At 32.1% G+C, this 18113-nt stretch overlaps 2 protein-coding genes across 5 annotated transcripts; one reads left to right on the top strand and one right to left on the bottom strand.

Annotated features, from left to right (window-relative positions):
* Positions 1–275: 275 nt before the first annotated feature.
* Positions 276–5267, top strand: LOC143255647 (mite allergen Lep d 7-like). 2 transcript variants are annotated; one of them, XM_076511633.1, is made up of 3 exons: positions 276–353; positions 1931–2029; positions 4337–5267. In XM_076511633.1, exons 2-3 carry the CDS (start codon positions 1963–1965, stop codon positions 4954–4956), a joined length of 687 nt encoding a protein of 228 aa, XP_076367748.1. In that variant the 5' UTR covers positions 276–353; positions 1931–1962; the 3' UTR covers positions 4957–5267. The 2 variants fall into 2 exon arrangements, with proteins under 2 accessions (XP_076367748.1, XP_076367749.1); XM_076511634.1 differs by lacking the exon at positions 276–353 and adding an exon at positions 1241–1270.
* Positions 5268–15067: 9800 nt separating this feature from the next.
* LOC143255646 (mite allergen Der f 7-like) lies at positions 15068–17848 on the bottom strand. 3 transcript variants are annotated; one of them, XM_076511630.1, is made up of 3 exons: positions 17735–17848; positions 17375–17434; positions 15068–15964 (listed from the first exon to the last, which is right to left on the bottom strand). In XM_076511630.1, exons 2-3 carry the CDS (start codon positions 17430–17432, stop codon positions 15366–15368), a joined length of 657 nt encoding a protein of 218 aa, XP_076367745.1. In that variant the 5' UTR covers positions 17433–17434; positions 17735–17848; the 3' UTR covers positions 15068–15365. The 3 variants fall into 3 exon arrangements, with proteins under 3 accessions (XP_076367745.1, XP_076367746.1, XP_076367747.1); XM_076511631.1 differs by having other exon boundaries at positions 17599–17738; XM_076511632.1 differs by having other exon boundaries at positions 17649–17735.
* Positions 17849–18113: the final 265 nt, after the last annotated feature.

Raw genomic sequence — 18113 nt, 5'->3', positions numbered from 1 at the left:
ATATCCTCTCCAACATTTTTCTTACGATGCATTCTGTAAAGGTTTTTTCTTTGCTGTAGTATATTTAATCAGAGTTATTAGTAAATCCAAAGTTTATATTTTATCATTAGTAATGTTATCTTATTAACTCAAAACATTATGCTCTCGTTAAACACATTTCCTGTGAGAATCCATTGCACCTGTTACGTGAACTATGAACAGTGCTTAGTCGTTTTGAGATCACTTGGATGAATATCTTAACTTTTAAGGTAAATTATTTTTATTTTATTTTCAAGGACGTGAGATAAGAATCCCAGCTCTGGTATGTTGATCAGGATTAAGTTTTAGTAGAGTCATTTATATCTGCCTGGCGGGTAAGTCTTTTCTATTGGTGCATATTGGATTTTTCATTGTTCGAAACAAATTCGTAGAAATGATAAATGGTATTTTTGTCAAGTGAATAGAGCGGTTCAATAACTTTTTAGCAAAAATAATTATATATATATATACTGATCTCTAACGTTATGCTATAACTGCAGTAGAATTCGTATGGGAAGCTTCTGGATTGATTACTAAATTCGAAAATAACCTTCACTAATAATCTAGTGTATCTACGTATGTTGAAATTATATTAAAAGTTAGCTTGTGAGTTGTAGTGTATTTTGTTACAAAGCTTAAATTGTAAGTTTACACAACTGCTCAATCGTCTAATTTCGAACACTTTCTTCTTTTCCTACTGCATGGCAAGTAAAGTGATTTTGTGACTAGAAACAATAAGTTGCGGAAAGGACAGACAGTAATAAGAGTGTTATTTTGAACTTAGTTTTATCCTATATTTGTCTATGCATATCCAAAATATACCCAGGTTTAATAGAAACACGTCGAGCATAATATATCAAGATCCTTGTTATTAAATTTAAATCAGAGGGCAAAATACAAATATTATAAATTTGTTTTTCAATGCTATTTAACTGTATATAGACCTAAGTTTGAAATATATTCAATTAGCATAGAATTGTATTTTAGGTTATTCTTTTTCAATATGAAGTGAGAGTTCACAGCTCCAGATCAATTTGACTGAACATTTTCAATAGATTTTTCTGATTGATATCTTAAAATAAAGTTTTTGGTGTTGTTGTTTTGTCAATAATATATATAGGTTATTCTGTTTAACATGCATTGCTCAATATTTCTAATTCGTTTTAGGGTATGAAAGTTTTAATATAAATATATTTATAGCTTTTTATTTCCATTCCTACCGGAGAACGAGAAGGTGTCTCAAAAAAAGAAGGTAGTTATCACGTAAAATTTGCTAAGAACAAGTTCAGACTATTATATACTAATTAAGAACCGAAACTACTCAAGAATTTTCAATTAATAGTTTCAAATGAATTTCATGATTTTACATTTTTGACCTAGTGATTGGTATTCGAAATCATACACTGAATAAAAAAACAGGAATTTTTTAGTTCTCTTTCATCTAATTGTATTCCATTAAAGATAAATTTTATTACCAATTTTAATAAAGTTATTCTCTTTGCTCATTGTAACTATAACTTAGATGCAAGAGAAGTAATATAGAACAAAAATATTAGTTGTTGGCTTTTAAAATTAGACTAAATTTTATCTTGAATCCTCATTTTGCGCGAAAGTTAAATATTTTTAAGACATACTCAAACAATGATAATGAGTTTAGTGAAAGACATACCTGTTTCATTTAATATTTTTTAATAATGGTTCCTTTGAGATTGTACAGTAATTTTCTAGTTGACATCAAAAATCTGAAAAAAATATCACTTTGATATCAAAAGACCATTTCCTTGAAAGCAGATGTTATTTGTCTGGTATAATTTACAACACCTTTTACAATAAAATATTAAAAAAGTACAAATTTAGTTGGAAATTTTGTTTTTGTTATTACTTCACAACTTCGTTTATGTTTGTTTATCAGACAACTAGACAGCTGCATCCAACCCGGGCAAAATGAAACATTATCTTTTTCTCTTCACTGCTGTTGTATTTGCTGAAATTACATGGAGCTTTCATTATGGTAAGTACAAGAACACTTGTACGAAACATGGAGATACAAAAAAATATATTAAATAATAATAAAGCTTTTGATAAAAAAGTTTGATAACAAATTTTAAAATGCAGTATTTAACAAAGCAGTATTTTTATTGAATTAATAGTTTCATAAACGTATGAATAATTATAAAAATAATTGTGTTTGAAAGTTAGGTCATAAAAGTTTTATAACTGCATGGAAAAAAATGATTAAATTTTCCCACCATTTTATAAAATAAGCTATTCATTCTAAAGCAACTGACAATTGAGAATAAAAGATTAAATATTCTATTAAAAACACAAATGTTTGAACTTCTTTAAGGTTACCCCCCGCTAGTACAGCAGTAAGTCTACGGATTTACAACGCTAAAATCAGGGGTTCGATTCTCTCGGTGGGCTCAGCAGATAGACCGATGTGGCTTTGCTATAAGAAAACACACACGTACACCCTTTAAGTTTGCCCTCAAATATTGCTGGTTAATGTTAAAAATAAAAACGGATAAAGAAAGTAAAATATTTGGTAAATAACTTTCAATTTTTTTGTTTAAATCAGTAGGACGTTTTTTAGAAGCAAGTATGAAAGCTTATAATGCTGAAAATCTGGTTTTGATACTCGTGGTGGGCACACTACAGATATTTCATCAGGTAAATTTGTGCTTAATAACAAAGAAATGAACAGACTCTGTGAAATATGGCAGCAGCGTTTGAAATTATATCGTTATTTTATGTTGTGAATTGAAGAATGACATCAGCAGTTGTTTTTACTCGATGTTTCTTCAAATTATTCTATAACATGTGTTTCTAGAATTCAATAAACTTATTGAATTTCCCTTCAGTTTAAAGCAAGTTAGCTATCTGTTTGTTTTTTTGTTTTATAATATTTGCGTAAAGGTATACTAGGGTTATCTGGATATCGTTATTCTTAGTTTGATGTGATAGACTAGGGATAGTCAATAGCACCCACCGCCAACCTTGGGCTACTCTTATTTTGACTGTCTAGTTCTAATTTTACCGTTGTCCTTATAGCACATCCGCTGCTGCAAAATACGGAGAGTGTTTTTGTGATAACAGAATGCGAATCATTAATTCCCGGATTCACAGCCTACATACGCTAGCTACTAGGACATGCTTAGCCTTTAGCTTTATGACTTATAATAATTTATTGATTATTAATTAAAGTGTTACTAAAATAAACAAAAAGGAATTTAGGAAATGCATTAAAACAATGGTTTGTTTGTGGTTAAACACAAAGCTACACAAAGGCTTGTCTGTGCTCTATCTACTAAGGGTATCGAAACCTGGTTTCTAGCATTGTAAGTCCGCAGACATACCGCTGTTTCACTGAAAGCGGGTGTTAAAAATGACCCTAAACCAAATACGGGAAAAATCCCACAAAAACATACACATAAAATTAAAGATTTCTATAAGATAAGGCATGTGTTGGTTCTGTGATAGAGCACCGAATTTCATAAGATACCACAACAAATTCAATGACTTTCAGAGGGTGCGTTATAAAAGTTACAGTTAATCCCTTTGCATGAATGGTAGGTGGTAAGCTGCTGTAGTTCAAAATTAGAGATGGAAGTAACTAACGTTTCAATGCAGGTGTATCCTTTTCTTGATGGTTATTAAGTTTTATTTTAATTTTAGACTGCAGATATAATAAAATTGATTACTTTATGAATAACATTGCAACATTTCACAAAATGGTTTAGTTACATCTGCAATATTAATATTTTTATCAATTTTATATTTAAACTTGTTAAAGCATGAATTTTCTTATAGTTCTGAATAGTTCTATTCTTTTTACAAAAAGCAAAAAATTGAAAATAAAAAAGGTTCGCTTGTATAAAGGAACATTCTGTACCAATGAGATTAAAATAATGTTAACAACTCGAGTAGAAATAATAAGAGTAAGAGCGAAATGACGTTATATTTCATATTATTTTCTTCTTTATTTTGTTTGTTTGTTGATTTTTGCCTAACGTTACCCGTGAGCTATCTGTGTTAAGTCGTCCCTGATTTAGAAACAACTAGTGAACACTATTCACCGCCAACTCTTGAGTTATTTTAATCGCATAATGGAAATGATTGTAACATTATAACCTTCCCATGGTTGAAATGATATTGCGAATCGAGCTAAGGCTCTTACTTCTGCATTAATTTAGTGATAATTTCATAATTTCTCAAACCAAATTGTGATTGTTAAGAATAAACAAAATCTTATAAAATAGCAGAATCTAGAATAATATTGTAATTTCAACTTTTTTTTTTTCTGACAAATCCAAAAAAGGTGACAAAACAGCTTTTATGGATGTTGAAAATGCCAACGAATTTATTGATCACTTGATTGCGGCGACTAAAATGAATATTTCACACAATCTCGAGCCCTACAGTTTGCCCGACAAATCCATTGGTTTTGAGAAAAAGATTTTGTTAGTGACCTGGCGTGGTGAAGCCAAGCTATATGATGGACTTCTGACCGGTTTATCCACGATTCATCGTAACGGTGACTGCACAATTGACGTTCAAGATGGAAATAAAATATATGTTAAGGTCCATTTAGGTATGGGAATCCTGGAACTGCTTTATCACGCCACCGTAACCTTTATGGAATTTGGTCCTTCAGTTACTGTCGAGGGTAAAATTGGATATCTCACGATAAATATGGATATCTCGAGCGATCCCTCAACTGGAGGCACTCCAACCATAGAGAGGTTTGATATGGATGAAATGAAAGGTCTGACTGTTTCCTTTAGTGGCTTAGGGCCGCTTAGCTGGCTCATGACTATCTTAACTTCACTTGTCTTGAAATTCTTCAAAGGAATTATACAAAAAGTTATCGAGTGGACTGTGAAGCGAATTGTTGCTAATAAAATGAAAAATCTAAAACTTCCTATTTATTATAAATAAAGATCGTATTTTTGAATTGATTTCTTTCGGTACACTGTAGCGACTGAGTTATGAAATGTCCTTATTTTAATCCTTTTTTGGGTAATTACTTCCATGGTTCAATGCATTTTTGATCAGGTTAATTATTATCGCTTCACAATTTTTGGTTTCGAGTATTCTTTTATTAGTTATAGAAGTATGATATTTTAAGGAGACCCGATAATTCTATGGGTTAAAGGCTTTGACATGACAAAACAGTATCTCAAACCATATGTAGAATTGTGTTTATATATAAAAGAAAATAAAAAAAGATAATTTAAACAAAACGAAAATTATTTCTTGGTTTCTTAAAGACATTTTATGCTCCTTTAATTACTTCCCTACCCAAGTTTCCCGTTGGTACAGCGATAAGTCTACTGATTTACAACGCTAAAATCAGGGGTAGACTTCCACTGTGCATATTAAATTTAATAATGTTTAAATTAAATTAAGTATTTTAATCGATACCAACTAAAAGTAAACAACGTAATGTCTGCATTATAAATAAAAATAAAACAAAAAAGCAACAGCACTTTTAATTTTAACGTTCCGCACGATAATAGATTTGAAAGTGAAACAACTTGCGTAAAACTTTTCAATCCATCCAAACCTTGAAAAAGTAACCGATCTTGTCAGTCTTGTTCTATTTTTAAATAAATATGAATTCAATAAGGGAACGTTACTCTCAGGTTAACGATGCCACGGAGGCTAGTAAGTTGTTTTCTAACTATGCTAATAACTTTGTGGGCCATTGAAAGCACATCAAAGCCCTGTAAGACTTCACACTTTAAGACGCTTCTGAATTACTTAACTTTCGACATGGGTTCAGTTGTTTTGACCGACCTTGTAACCACTAGGTAATCATAAACGTATCTATACCATCACTTTTAATGTGGTATGTGTAACTTCAAAAAGTTTGACAAGTTTTTAGTAAACGACACAATTTTATTTTACACCAAAAAAGAGTTTTCAATTAAGTATTTTTACTAAAAATTTGTCCATGAATATATATATATATATATATATATATGCATAGAGAGAGTGTCAGAATGTTTAATAGTCTAAGGGTAAGGTGATTCTTATGTTAAGACTAAATTACTTTTTATTTTTACAGTTTTTAAATTTAATTTTCATAACCTTTCAAACATCCTGAATTGACGAGACGGAACGAAATATTATTTAAATATTTCAATTTGAAAATAAGAAATTAAACTTTAAATAATATTAAAAATCGACTTATTAATTACGTTTTAAGGCCCAAGTTATTCGCATACCTTCAATTACTTCCCTACCCAAGTTCCCCGTTGGTACAGCGGTAAGTCTACTGATTTACAACGCTAAAATCAGGGATAGACTCAGCAGATAGCCCGATGTGGCCTTATTATAAGAAAACACAAACCCCTACCTGAATTAACTTTATTGATGTCACTCTCTCTTTAATGACGATCTGTTACACACTTATTTGTTCAACAAAACTTACTTAAATATGATACCTTAACTACTAAAATTGACGCCCTGCTCATATTGAACGGAATATTACTTATGATCAAGTGCTTTTATTGAAGAAAATCTATAATGATGAGAAAATTACAGAAAACATATTGAAAATACAAAACAAACCATGTTACAAAGAGATTAAAAAACAATCGTAGAATGTAAAATCAGCTTTAAACAGTACAATATTAAAGAATAAAACATAATTCTTCTTATTTAACAATTACTTTTAACTCAAAGAAATTTGATTTACAACACTGGAATAATCGTTAAATACTTTTTTCTTCTGAATTGTTTCAATTCGAAAGAGCAGACTTAAAGGTATTTTTGTTTACGAATTACTATCGAATGTCATCGATCTAATAAAGCTCATTGTCTAACTTGCAAGGTCAAGAAAACTATAAATTATTTTCTTCACAAATATGACCAATGATATTTAAAAATAACTGCTTAAAAACATCCCATATAGAATATAAAACTCATTCCTTTTTCGAGAGCACTTTAATAACCATGAATCTTCGACTCGGTCATTCAGTTATTGATGTGATTCTTCTAAGCAGCTCTGTTGGTTTCAAAACTAAAGCTGATAAAGGAATGAAAGAAACCTATTGAATTGCAACATTATAAACTGTTTTTCCTTGAGGAATAAACGGAGATCCTCGACCCTTAATTAGTTCTCTGTTTGACAAACGCATTTTTCTTTCTCTTTTGTGTCGTACTTTACTTTTACCCCAAATCTTTTTAATACTTGTTATTATTTACGATAATTGCCATGTTACGTTTTATCGTTTTTAGTTTTTATATTGGACATTTTTCATTAATCGATTTTCATTGAATGTATTCTTATTACTTTATCAATACCCAATTATGTATTTTAATTTTCCCTTTAAGTTATTTTTTTTTAAAGTAACATGCTTCTAAACTCTTTATATGTAACATTTTTGTTTTATGATTTATCCTTGTCAAAACGGAGGTTGTTCGTACCAGCAACATTCCATTGAAAGCTAATAAAAACCACTTGGAGTTGTTATGGTAGTTTACTTTATATAACTATCGCTACACTCCACCCGTCTTCACAGTTAACTTAATCATTCCCAGTTTTATCCTGATGAAAAAATACCTTCCTTTCGAGAGCGCTTATTTGTGTTGTAAGATTGGTGTTAGATTATTAAAACACGACTAATAAAGCAATAGTAAATTATCATATCAGACATGGAATTTCACGATATAAATATTTACATAACTCTTACCCTCCCATAATACAGCGGTAAGTCTACGGATTTACAACGCTAAAATCACGGGTTCGATTCCACTGGGTGAGCTCAGCAAAGAGCTCGATGTGGCTTTGCTATAAGAAACACTTGCTATAAGAAACACAAACGCATAATTCTACCGATTGTTAAATCTCGAAAATATATTTCAGACTCTTAGAGGCATAAAAATACAACAATAACTTTAGGTTAACAGGAAAGAATCTTGTTACAACTTACGTATAGAATATCGATTTTGCTGATTTGTAATTACTGTGTGTTAGTTTGAAGTTCCGAACTTAAGTATAAGTAATGTATCCGACAAAGCGTAAAGTTATAATATTCAAGGTGGTATATTTTTACTGTTTTATCTGTAATATATCTAAAATAGTTAAAGTATATATTATCTATGTATGTGTACTACCGTGTTAAATTAAACCATCTTAGTACCCACGATTTATTTTAATCTCAAGTGGTGCCCAGCAGTAAGTTTGCGGACTTATAATGCTAAAAATGAGATTTAGATACCTGTAGCAGGTACAAAACAGAAAGCCATTTTTGTAACTTTGATCTTAATATCAAACGAGAGAAAACGATTCCAAGTAGTAATATATTGAGGTATATAATCAGGAGAAGATGTTTATAGAACTTTGATCACGTTTTTGACTATTTTTTTTACATGGAAAGTATTTCAACATTTACTGATTTTTAGTACAAACTAATATCCCATTTGCTCTGTAGCTTTTAAAAGTTGAGTAGTTCAAAAACTATTTTTTACTATGCATAAGATCTTTCTTATGCTTTAACAAGCATTTGTGAATTGTGAAACCTGTAAAAATTGTGTGACTTAATAAACGCTTATTAAAATTCATTACAATTTTTTGAAAGTATTTTGAAACAGGAATGCCAAAATATATTAATCTTAACAATATTAATTAATAATATTATTCAAATATTGTTTGAAATGAACATATAATTGAGTCTTTGGTATTGGTTGCTTGTTGACATATTTAATTCTCTATATTTTTCTTTTTTGTTATTTTAAATAGATATGTTAACTGAAATTACTGTGAATCGTAAAACTAAAGATTACTGAGTCTACGACTAATTATTCTGACATTTAAATAGTTGAGGAGGACAGTATCTTAAAAAAAAGTTACCATGCCAATGGATAAATTGGGCTTCTAATGATTGATTTATTCTCTAAGTAATTTCTGAATCCTAACTATTAAAAGCCAACAGAATGTTAGTGAAAGATTATTACTCTTACAAAACGTACTTCAAAGTATTAGGCAAATCTGCGTAACAACTCTTAGGTAGTAGTGGCATGCGTTTTGGAGTTGTAGTCATATAGCTGGCCCGTGTTAAGTTGTGTTGAGTTCTTTACTCCAGTTGTTACAGCATATGCAGTTGTATGATGTGTACCTAGTTGTTAGATGGGGGTTAGCCTGTGACGGACTAACGTCTAGGATTAAGATTCTGCTTCGCTTGTGGGATTGGAATCAGAGTTATATCACACCGACTTTATGTGATTTGCAAAGGCACCGCAAATAACTTTTTTAATTATTTCGTTTATTAAAAGATTGCCCAATATATATTGAATTTGACTGAAATACTAATGCTCATGTAATATATATATAACATATTAAAGACCAGAATGTGTTAAGTATATATATTCTGTTAACCAGTTCTTGAAAACTGGAGTAAAGTGCATTCAGGAATTAAAAATAAGTCAGAAATAACCTTTGATGTTACACAATCCTCCAAGGCCGGCTGGTAGCTTGTATTTCTCTGTTGTCACGTGTTTTTTTTTTTCTCCACTGGTATATCATTTAATTGGTCTCTTGTTTGAATTTTGTGATTTCCTACTTTTTGCCAAATTTTGCAGGTACTAACATTTGTGGAATCTGCCAAGTTATTAAAGTCTGGAAGAAGAAGAATTCTAAGAATTCTATCATTCTTCATTCCCTATAAACAGCTGATTGCCATCCTTTGGAATATAATGATTTGGCCTTTTCTAGCAAATCTTACCCATAATTAGAATAAGAAATTGGATAGCTACCTATGTTTAATATTATTAGCTATGTTTTCGCTTCCTCAATTTGCTTTTTTTTATCCTATGCAGGATGGGTGAAACTTCTGAAACAACTTCTGCTTAGGTCTCAGCGAAACATAAGTACAGCAACACTGTCCTGTACCCACAACTCACATAAACACATTGTCTCCTGTTTTAAAGCGTATTTACTTAGGGAGTGTTCACGTTGACATAGCATATATAGGCTCTGTAATTTTTCTTCATGTAAGGCAAACTTTTCTTGTGAAAAAAACATTAATTTTTCGCTAACGACATTATGATAATTCTGGAAAATGTACAGAACCAGTTGCGAACAGGAATTCCCTAGCTAAAAATTTAGTTACTGTCTTTTTTACTTCTACTTGTTTGGATAGAAAAAATAATGATGACATTGTGGAAATCATATTTCATAGAGTAAACCTATATGTGTTAGAATTTTGGAATTGATTATCTTCTTTTTGAAAGCAAGACTTCAGGATACCGGGGTAATAGTTAAGCTAAAACTTCCTTTCTGAAACAGATATCTGTGATAATAACAACCTGAATGGTATAGAGTAATGGAGAAGTTGACCGTATGGGTGGTTGATTAAAGTATTTATAACTTGTTTGTAGTTCTGCGCAAAGCAACATAACGAGCTATCCTTGCTTTGCCCACCACGGACATCGAACCCGCTTTCTTGCGTTGTGAGTCCGCAGAAAACCCGCTGTGCCACTAGTGGGCAGTATTTATAGACAGCAGTTTTATAGTGACTAAATAAAAATAGTAGTAAACAGATGGAAAATTCCTAAAGAGAGCTTCAGTAACGTATTGAACTAATTAAAAAGCCTTTGACTTTTTAGTTGCTTTGCACCATAAAGCGCCAAACAACTAACAATCCTACTTCCTTTCATATATTTTTGACATTTTATAAAACATTTTGAGGCATGTATTTCATAATAAATATAATACAATAAATCTAACTATATTTCAATAATTTTAATTTTAAGCACTTTATAATGATATCTTGTCATTTTCTGACATTTATGTAGTGTAAGTCATGGAACAAAAAGTTCATATTTTCATTTCTACACAGCTGTAAGGAACGTTACCTGTAAATAAAGACACTCTTGTAATTTTATTTATATTTTTTCTGATCATCCGAAAGCATAATTTTATTTTATTTTCAAATAACCGATTGCACCTTGAGAATATATCGTCTATTATTTGATTTTCCAACATTTTCTTTAATTTCTGCACAGGCATTGGTTGAAACCTTGTTATGGTGCGAGGGAAATTGGTTTGATCATTCACTAATAAAACACAATTATAAAGGAAGTTGAAATGTGACTAGATGCAGCAAGAATCAGTCATGTAGTAGTAAAGGACCTACATATAGCTTTATGAGTTTTTAATTTTTTTTTGTAAATATTCATTTAACATTCTTTTCATTGAGAAGTATGAAAGTATTTGTACAAAACTGTATACCTTGGAAAGTTACAGAAATTTTCTTCAATGAGAAGAAATCAAGTAACATAAGGTAAGTTTGTAAAATTTAGTGATAGGATGAATGAGTGAAAACGTTTGACACAGTAAGAAATATACGCTCTTTGAATTTCGTTTGTTTTTACTTAAGCAAAAAAGTTACATAATGGACTAACTGTGTTCTGCTTACTACCTAAATACAGAATATATATATATGAAACAAAGAAATTATAAGTTATGGTGTGAACGCCTTTCACCAGCTGGTAAAACGTGATTATAATTATACTAGTTTAAATATGCAGTAACAGTAATAATAATGTCTTAAGGTACTCATAACCATGTTTTGCCGATTTGTAAAAGTCGTTTACACCATAACATTTATTGTTGTTATAAATGGCTTTTATAAATAAATTTCCAACCGTTGTGTTTGCTGTATCCCCAGTTAGCCTGTTAATCTCTAAATTGAGCGAAACGTATCATTAGTGATGGATATGTGGAATATAGTGTTGTTGGAATACTATTATTATTACACACTCTCCTAGTTCTCGAAAATCCCTGAAGGACTAGATAAAAAATCTAGTGCTTGCGTTTAAGAATATAATAGGCCTAATACTAATGTTTAAGGACAAGTGTAATTATAAAGAAGTCACATGACTTGAAATTACTTAAGACTTCTGAAAGACATATTGTTGACGTTTGGTTCTTTGTTTAAATACGATCTTTACTTTTGAATAGATAAAATGTAATTTTGTTGAGTTGTAACGCTTGTAAACATAAGATTTGTTTCTTCTTTTTATTATGTACACCAAAAAAATGAAATAATTCTCAAAACAGATAAGCTTAGTTAAATTTACTGTTTAGCGAGTAACGTAAACAACTCTAAAATGTTCTGATTATTTAATATAAATTTTGTGTTTAATCTATTCAAACAACGTACATAAGTAAACTGTGCACCTAATTACTACTAATTGCAAATGATATATAAATAAACACGTTATTACCCTTATCGGTGGCACAGATAGCCCTCGAGTAGCTTTGTGCGAAATTCCCAAACAAACAAACCCTTATCGGTGATGGTAATACATTATTTAATTATTCCATTTAAAGAGTGTGTTGGGATTACTGAATATTTAAAAAACAAAGATAATAATAGCTATATGTTAGGTCTATCGTTGAGAAAACGGTAAGTTTTCGGATTTATAACACTAAAATCAGGGGCTCGATTTCCCTTAGTGGACACAGCAGATCGGTCGATGTTGCTTTCCTTTAAGAAAATAAATGCGTCTACACAATACACTGGGGTATTTAGTTGACATTAGCGATTCGTTCGCAATGTAAGAAATATCCATATTAGCTTTGAAAAATTCATGGCAAAATATAAGATTTTTCACAAAATGCGTCAACCTACAAAAGGGGTTTATGAAATGAAACCAAGAGTAATGCAAAAATTACTTAAAAAAAACAAAACAATGTGAATGAATCTAAGAAGACTAAAGCCATGTTAGAATAATGTATTGAAAAGTTATAAAGCACATACGTATTTTTTTTTTCGTTGTACTGGGCGTAAGGGCAAGTACTAATCAATTTCAGGCCAGACATGGCCAGGTGGTTAAGGCGCTCGACTCGTAATCTGAGGGTCGCGGATTCGAATCCCCGTCACGAAAAAACATGCTCGCCCTTTTTGCCATGGGGTCGTTATAATGTAACGGTCAATTTTACTATTCATTGCTAAAAGAGTAGCCTCAGAGTTGGCCGTGTGTGGTGATGAATAATTGCCTTTTATGTAGTCTTACGTTGTTAAGCTAGAAACGGCTAGCTCAGATAGCTCTCGTATAGCTTTGCGCTAAATTCCAAAACAAACAAACAAACAAACATTTGTTTGTTTTTTGAAATTCGCACAAAGCTACTCGAGGGTTATCTGTGCTAGCCGTCCCTAATTTAGCAGTGTAAGACTAGAGGGAAGGCAGCTAGTCATCACCACCCACCGCCAACTCTTGGGCTACTCTTTTACCAACGAAAAGTGGGATTGACCGTCACATTATAACGCCCTCACGGATGGGAGGTCGAGCATGTTTAGCGCGACTCGGATGCAAACCCGCGACCCTCAGATTACGAGCGCATACCTTAACGCGCTCGGCCATGCCAGGCCTAACAAACAAACAAATTAATTAATTTAATAAAAAAAATAGTTTGATGAAAATAGCAATTATGAACGTCGAAAAACTTCTGGAAGTCGTTACTATAAGAGGTAACTGTTATTGATAATCATTTAACCCTTTGGTGCTGTCCATCATAAATAAGTATTAAAATACGTAATATCATTGGTTATTAGCCTTATGATTTTGTTGATAAAAACCTTTTTTTTTTTTTTAAGTTGCATTCAAAAATATGTGAATTCCAGTTGTTAAGATATATTTGTGTTAATTCTATACAATGGCTAGGTGGTTAAAGCACTCGACTCGTAATCCGAAGGTCACGGGTTCGAATCCCCGTCACACCAAACATGCGCGAACTTTAAGGCGTGTGGGTGTGACGGTCAATCCGAATGGATTTATATATTACGTTATCAGCTTCATTAGTTATTTGTATTCAAATAAATTAATGATTAATGTAAAGAATCACCTTTGAATTTCATACAGATACACATTTTATGAATAATTTTTCTAAGTTTGTTCCACGCATTTGAAAGAGCTCTATCAATAAATATTTAGCTGAACTATCTATGGTTATCAGAAAAGAAAAGAAAAACATTTGACAAGTTTTGACAAAGTTAAAGAAGCCCGGCATGGCTAGGTGGTCAAGGCACTAGACTCGTAACCTGAGGATCGTTGGTCCGTTGCATCAAACACATTCGCCCTTTCAGCCGAGGGGGCGTTATAATATGACGGACAATCCCACTTTTAGTTGGTGAAAGAGTAGTCCAAGAATTGGCGCTTGGAGGTGACGACTAACTGCCTTCCATCTAGTCTTACACTGCTAAATTAGGGACGGCTAGCGTAGATAGTCCTCGTGCAGCTTTGAGCGAAATTCAAACAAAGTTAAGGTGCAAAACATTTTATTTATGCGTAAGTTTTATAATCAACCACTAAAAGAAGTATATCAAGTACGAATTTTACATTGAATATTTTAAATTTTGAGGCTATTTGGTTTGTTTTGTATATTGCGCAAAGCTACGCGAGGGCTGTCTGCGTTAGCTGCTCCTAATTTAGCAGTGACATACTAGAGGGAAGGCAGCTAGTCAATGCCATTCATTGTAAACTCTTGGGATACTCTTTTACCAATGAAACTGTGGTTGACCGTAACATAATCATTCTCCCACGGCTGAAAGGGTGAGTGTGTTCGGTGACAGGGACTTGAACTTGCGACCCTCATATTGTAAATTGAGCGCCTTAACCACTCAGCCATGTCAGATCTAGAGACTAATTAGACTCGTGTGTAGAGTTTACTTTTTGAGTTTCTTGCGGGCAAAAAACAAGAGAGAGACAGTATTACGTAGTTAGTAATGTATTGCTGCTTATCCGAAGTTCTCCTTGACAAAACGAGGATGTTATAAAATCATTTCATGGTGTTTATTTGTTAATTTCTACCCAATGCTATTCAAGGGGTGTCTGTTCTAGACGTTTATAATTTGGCTACTCAAATCGAAAAGTAGAAGTTGAACATCTCTCCTACAAAGATGGGCAACATGATTATTTTGGCGATAACGGACCGCAGGTTCGATATACTAAACAGTACGCCATCCTCGGTCACTTTCATGGCGACATTGAATTTTGGTTAAATACTGACGAAAAAGAAAAATATACGGAAGAGGACTTATGGTTAGTCACCAATTTATTAAGAGTAAAATTATAAAAATATTAGGCAAAGATATCAGATAAGATAAATGTTAACTGATATGGTCAATTAAATTTTTTTTTATCCACGTCATCTTGGATAAAATTAAATTAAAAACACAAAACAAAAGCAAAAACTGATTGTTTTTAGTCGTAAAGTTATAAATTGTTGTTATTATTATTTTATGGGTTGACCAGAATAATGATACGATACAAGTACTTTTTTTCATATCGGAGAAAAAAGTAGATTTTGCTCTTTATTGTTAAAATTTTACCAGTCAAATATCAACCGGAAATTTTATTTTGGTGATCTCGTTAGCGATAGCATTTCGTAGTTGTCGTTCAATGACAGTGGTGATGCTTTTCTTTAGAATTTTCACCACCAAGTTACTGATCAAATTGAAGATCCAATTAAGAAGTCCTAGGCCACCTATTCTTACTTCGATGCCAGTTATTTCAGATAACTCGAAACTCTGAAGGACAGAATCTTTATCCGTGGTGGATGCCGCTATTCCCATCTTGATCCTGATTGAGTCAATTTTTGCTGTGACAACGATTGAGGGCCCAAGTTCCATAAACTTAGCTTCACCTTTATAACTGGCTTCTATCTTGTTAAAACCTATGTCAGTAAAGATGCTGACTAGATCTTCTGCTTTGGCAATAGTACAGTCACCTGTTCGATGCAAGCTAGATAGGCCTGAAATGTAGCCATCGAACAGCTTCGCTTCTCCAGTGTAGGTTATAAGCAATATTTTTTTTTCAAAACTGGCTGTATGATCTGGTAAGGGCAATGGGTCAATATCGGAGCCAACAGCAAGCTTAGTATTTTCTATAACCTGATCAATATAGTCGTTGGAATTTCCCACCGATGAAAATTCTGTGTGAAGAAAAAAAGAAGCATTAAAATGTAATAAAATTAATATAGTGTTTCATATTTTTTATGTGATCCGTGGGCTGAAAGGCCAAACTAGAGGTTCTAAGGTACAATCATTTCTAATTTAAAGGTACTAGCCAAAGGAGTGGTTTTTGGTTTTAACTTTCGCACGCACCTACACTAGAGCTATCTGCGTTAGCTCTGTATAAGTTAACAGTGAAAGACTAAAAGGAAGGTAAGCTAGTCTTTGTTTGTTTGTTTGGAATTTCGCACAAAGCTACTCGAGGGCTATCGGTGCTAGCCGTCCCTAATTTAGCAGTGTAAGACTAGAGGGAAGGCAGCTAGTCATCACCACCCACCGCCAACTCTTGGGCTACTCTTTTACCAACGAATAGTGGGATTGACCGTCACATTGTAATACCTCCGCGGTTAAAAGGGCGAGCATATTTGGTGTGACGGATATTCAAACCCGAGACCCTCAGATTGCGAGTCAAACACCCTAATCAAAGAGAAGGAAATCCATTCAGCAACACTCGACGCCTATACATGTATTATTAACGAATAATGGAATTAATTTTCACAGCTTGAACACCCCTCCTAGATGAAAGTGCGGATAGTATTAAGTGATGCATCTCAGCTAGAATCTTAAACCTTTCTAACCACAGCTTAACATGTAAAATATATAAAGCTTATTATAAATTTCTTATTAGAAATGAGAAAAGGAAAATGAGTTAAAATTCTTGCAAAACGCTTTCTAGTAATATACATAAAGAATAATATATGTGATAAATCTTAGCGTTCCATTGTTGGTTTAAGAAATTTATAAGTCTAAGACTTATAAAGAAGAGTGTTGAAAATCAAGCTTAGCTTAAACAATCTGGCAAATAAAAGATAAGAGAAGCAACTATGAAATACATACAGCTGATTTTTCTTTATGTAAAATTTCCGTGTGTTTTTTCTATACCATGTATATATTGTAGAAAAATCTAGCAACATAAATTTAATCCTTTGCTCAAAATTTAGGTCGATCACGAACTTCGCTAGCCTTTTAGACTTATAGGAAATAGTGATATTGTAGAAATTCAGTTATAAATGCTCACACGAGAGTTATACAATATATAAAATAGGTAATGAAAAGAGGAGAGAGATGTTTACCAAAGTAGACTGTAAAATGCTAAAGAAATCACTGACAATTTAGTATTTGATTTGCTGAAAACGAAGCTATAGCAAACTACAGGTTTTATTTCATTACTTTAGCTTATAAATATAATAAGGCTTCCTTTCATTGCACATCTTGTAATACGATTGCCAATTTCGGCCGGCAACTATTAAACGTGGTCGATTGTAAGTGGAAAGAAAAGAACCTTGTATGATCACAAAGACAACTAGTTAGTGACATGGCAAACAACTTACTTGCTGATACAGCTGGCACGGTCACCAAGGCAACTAGAATTATCACTTTGGAATCCATGGCTACAGCATAAATAATAGGAAAATTATTATTATGAATAAATTGAAATGTATTATATGATACCTATTCATCGCTAGAACAAGACATGATATACTATTGCTATTCTTGTGCTTTTAAAAGCAAAACTACTATATTAAAATTAGTGAAAGTAAAAATAAAGCAACACCTTTGTATTTAATTGTTTTCAAATGATAGCACTTTCCATAAATTAATTACCAATATATTTTCTTAAAAACTCAACGGAGAAAATAAATTAATACACTTATTCTATAACCGGACACATTTATAATAAAAACACTAACCTATTTCAACCTTATTTATAAAGCGAATGATTTATGAAAGGATAGTTTTGTCTTAAATATCAGAATAGGCATATTTTCCTCATGTTATTGCACGGTGAGAAGAAGACCAGGTTTAATGTAGTAGATTAAATTATCGGATATATGATTTATCAAGAAGTCTTGTACCAGTGTGTACCGACATCTAGAATTCATTGTCACATTTCCGGCTTACGTAACACTCCAAGAACGTATAGTTAGTTACATAAGTAAACTGAGATAATATCAAAATAAGAGGGAATTAAGATATTTTTGTTCACGTTAACACATAGATGAAAAACAAAGTCCTAATTTGCAACATAATAATGGTGTAACAAAGGCTACATTATACAACTTTTTCCTA

The sequence above is a fragment of the Tachypleus tridentatus genome, chromosome 7 (assembly GCF_004210375.1).
Source record: "Tachypleus tridentatus isolate NWPU-2018 chromosome 7, ASM421037v1, whole genome shotgun sequence".
NCBI classification, from domain to species: Eukaryota; Metazoa; Arthropoda; class Merostomata; order Xiphosura; family Limulidae; genus Tachypleus; species Tachypleus tridentatus.
This window is presented reverse-complemented; position numbering and strand designations above follow the sequence as displayed.

What these genes read in the sequence shown, in the direction of transcription:
- LOC143255647 (XM_076511633.1), top strand. Translation starts at nt 1,963, where the DNA reads ATGAAACATTATCTTTTTCTCTTCACTGCTGTTGTATTTGCTGAAATT. An exon ending in TACATGGAGCTTTCATTATG is followed by an intron (nt 2,030 to 4,336) that starts GTAAGTACAAGA and finishes AATCCAAAAAAG; the next exon opens with GTGACAAAACAGCTTTTATG.
- LOC143255646 (XM_076511630.1), bottom strand. Translation starts at nt 17,432, where the DNA reads ATGGATTCCAAAGTGATAATTCTAGTTGCCTTGGTGACCGTGCCAGCT. An exon ending in CGTGCCAGCTGTATCAGCAA is followed by an intron (nt 15,965 to 17,374) that starts GTAAGTTGTTTG and finishes TTCTTCACACAG; the next exon opens with AATTTTCATCGGTGGGAAAT.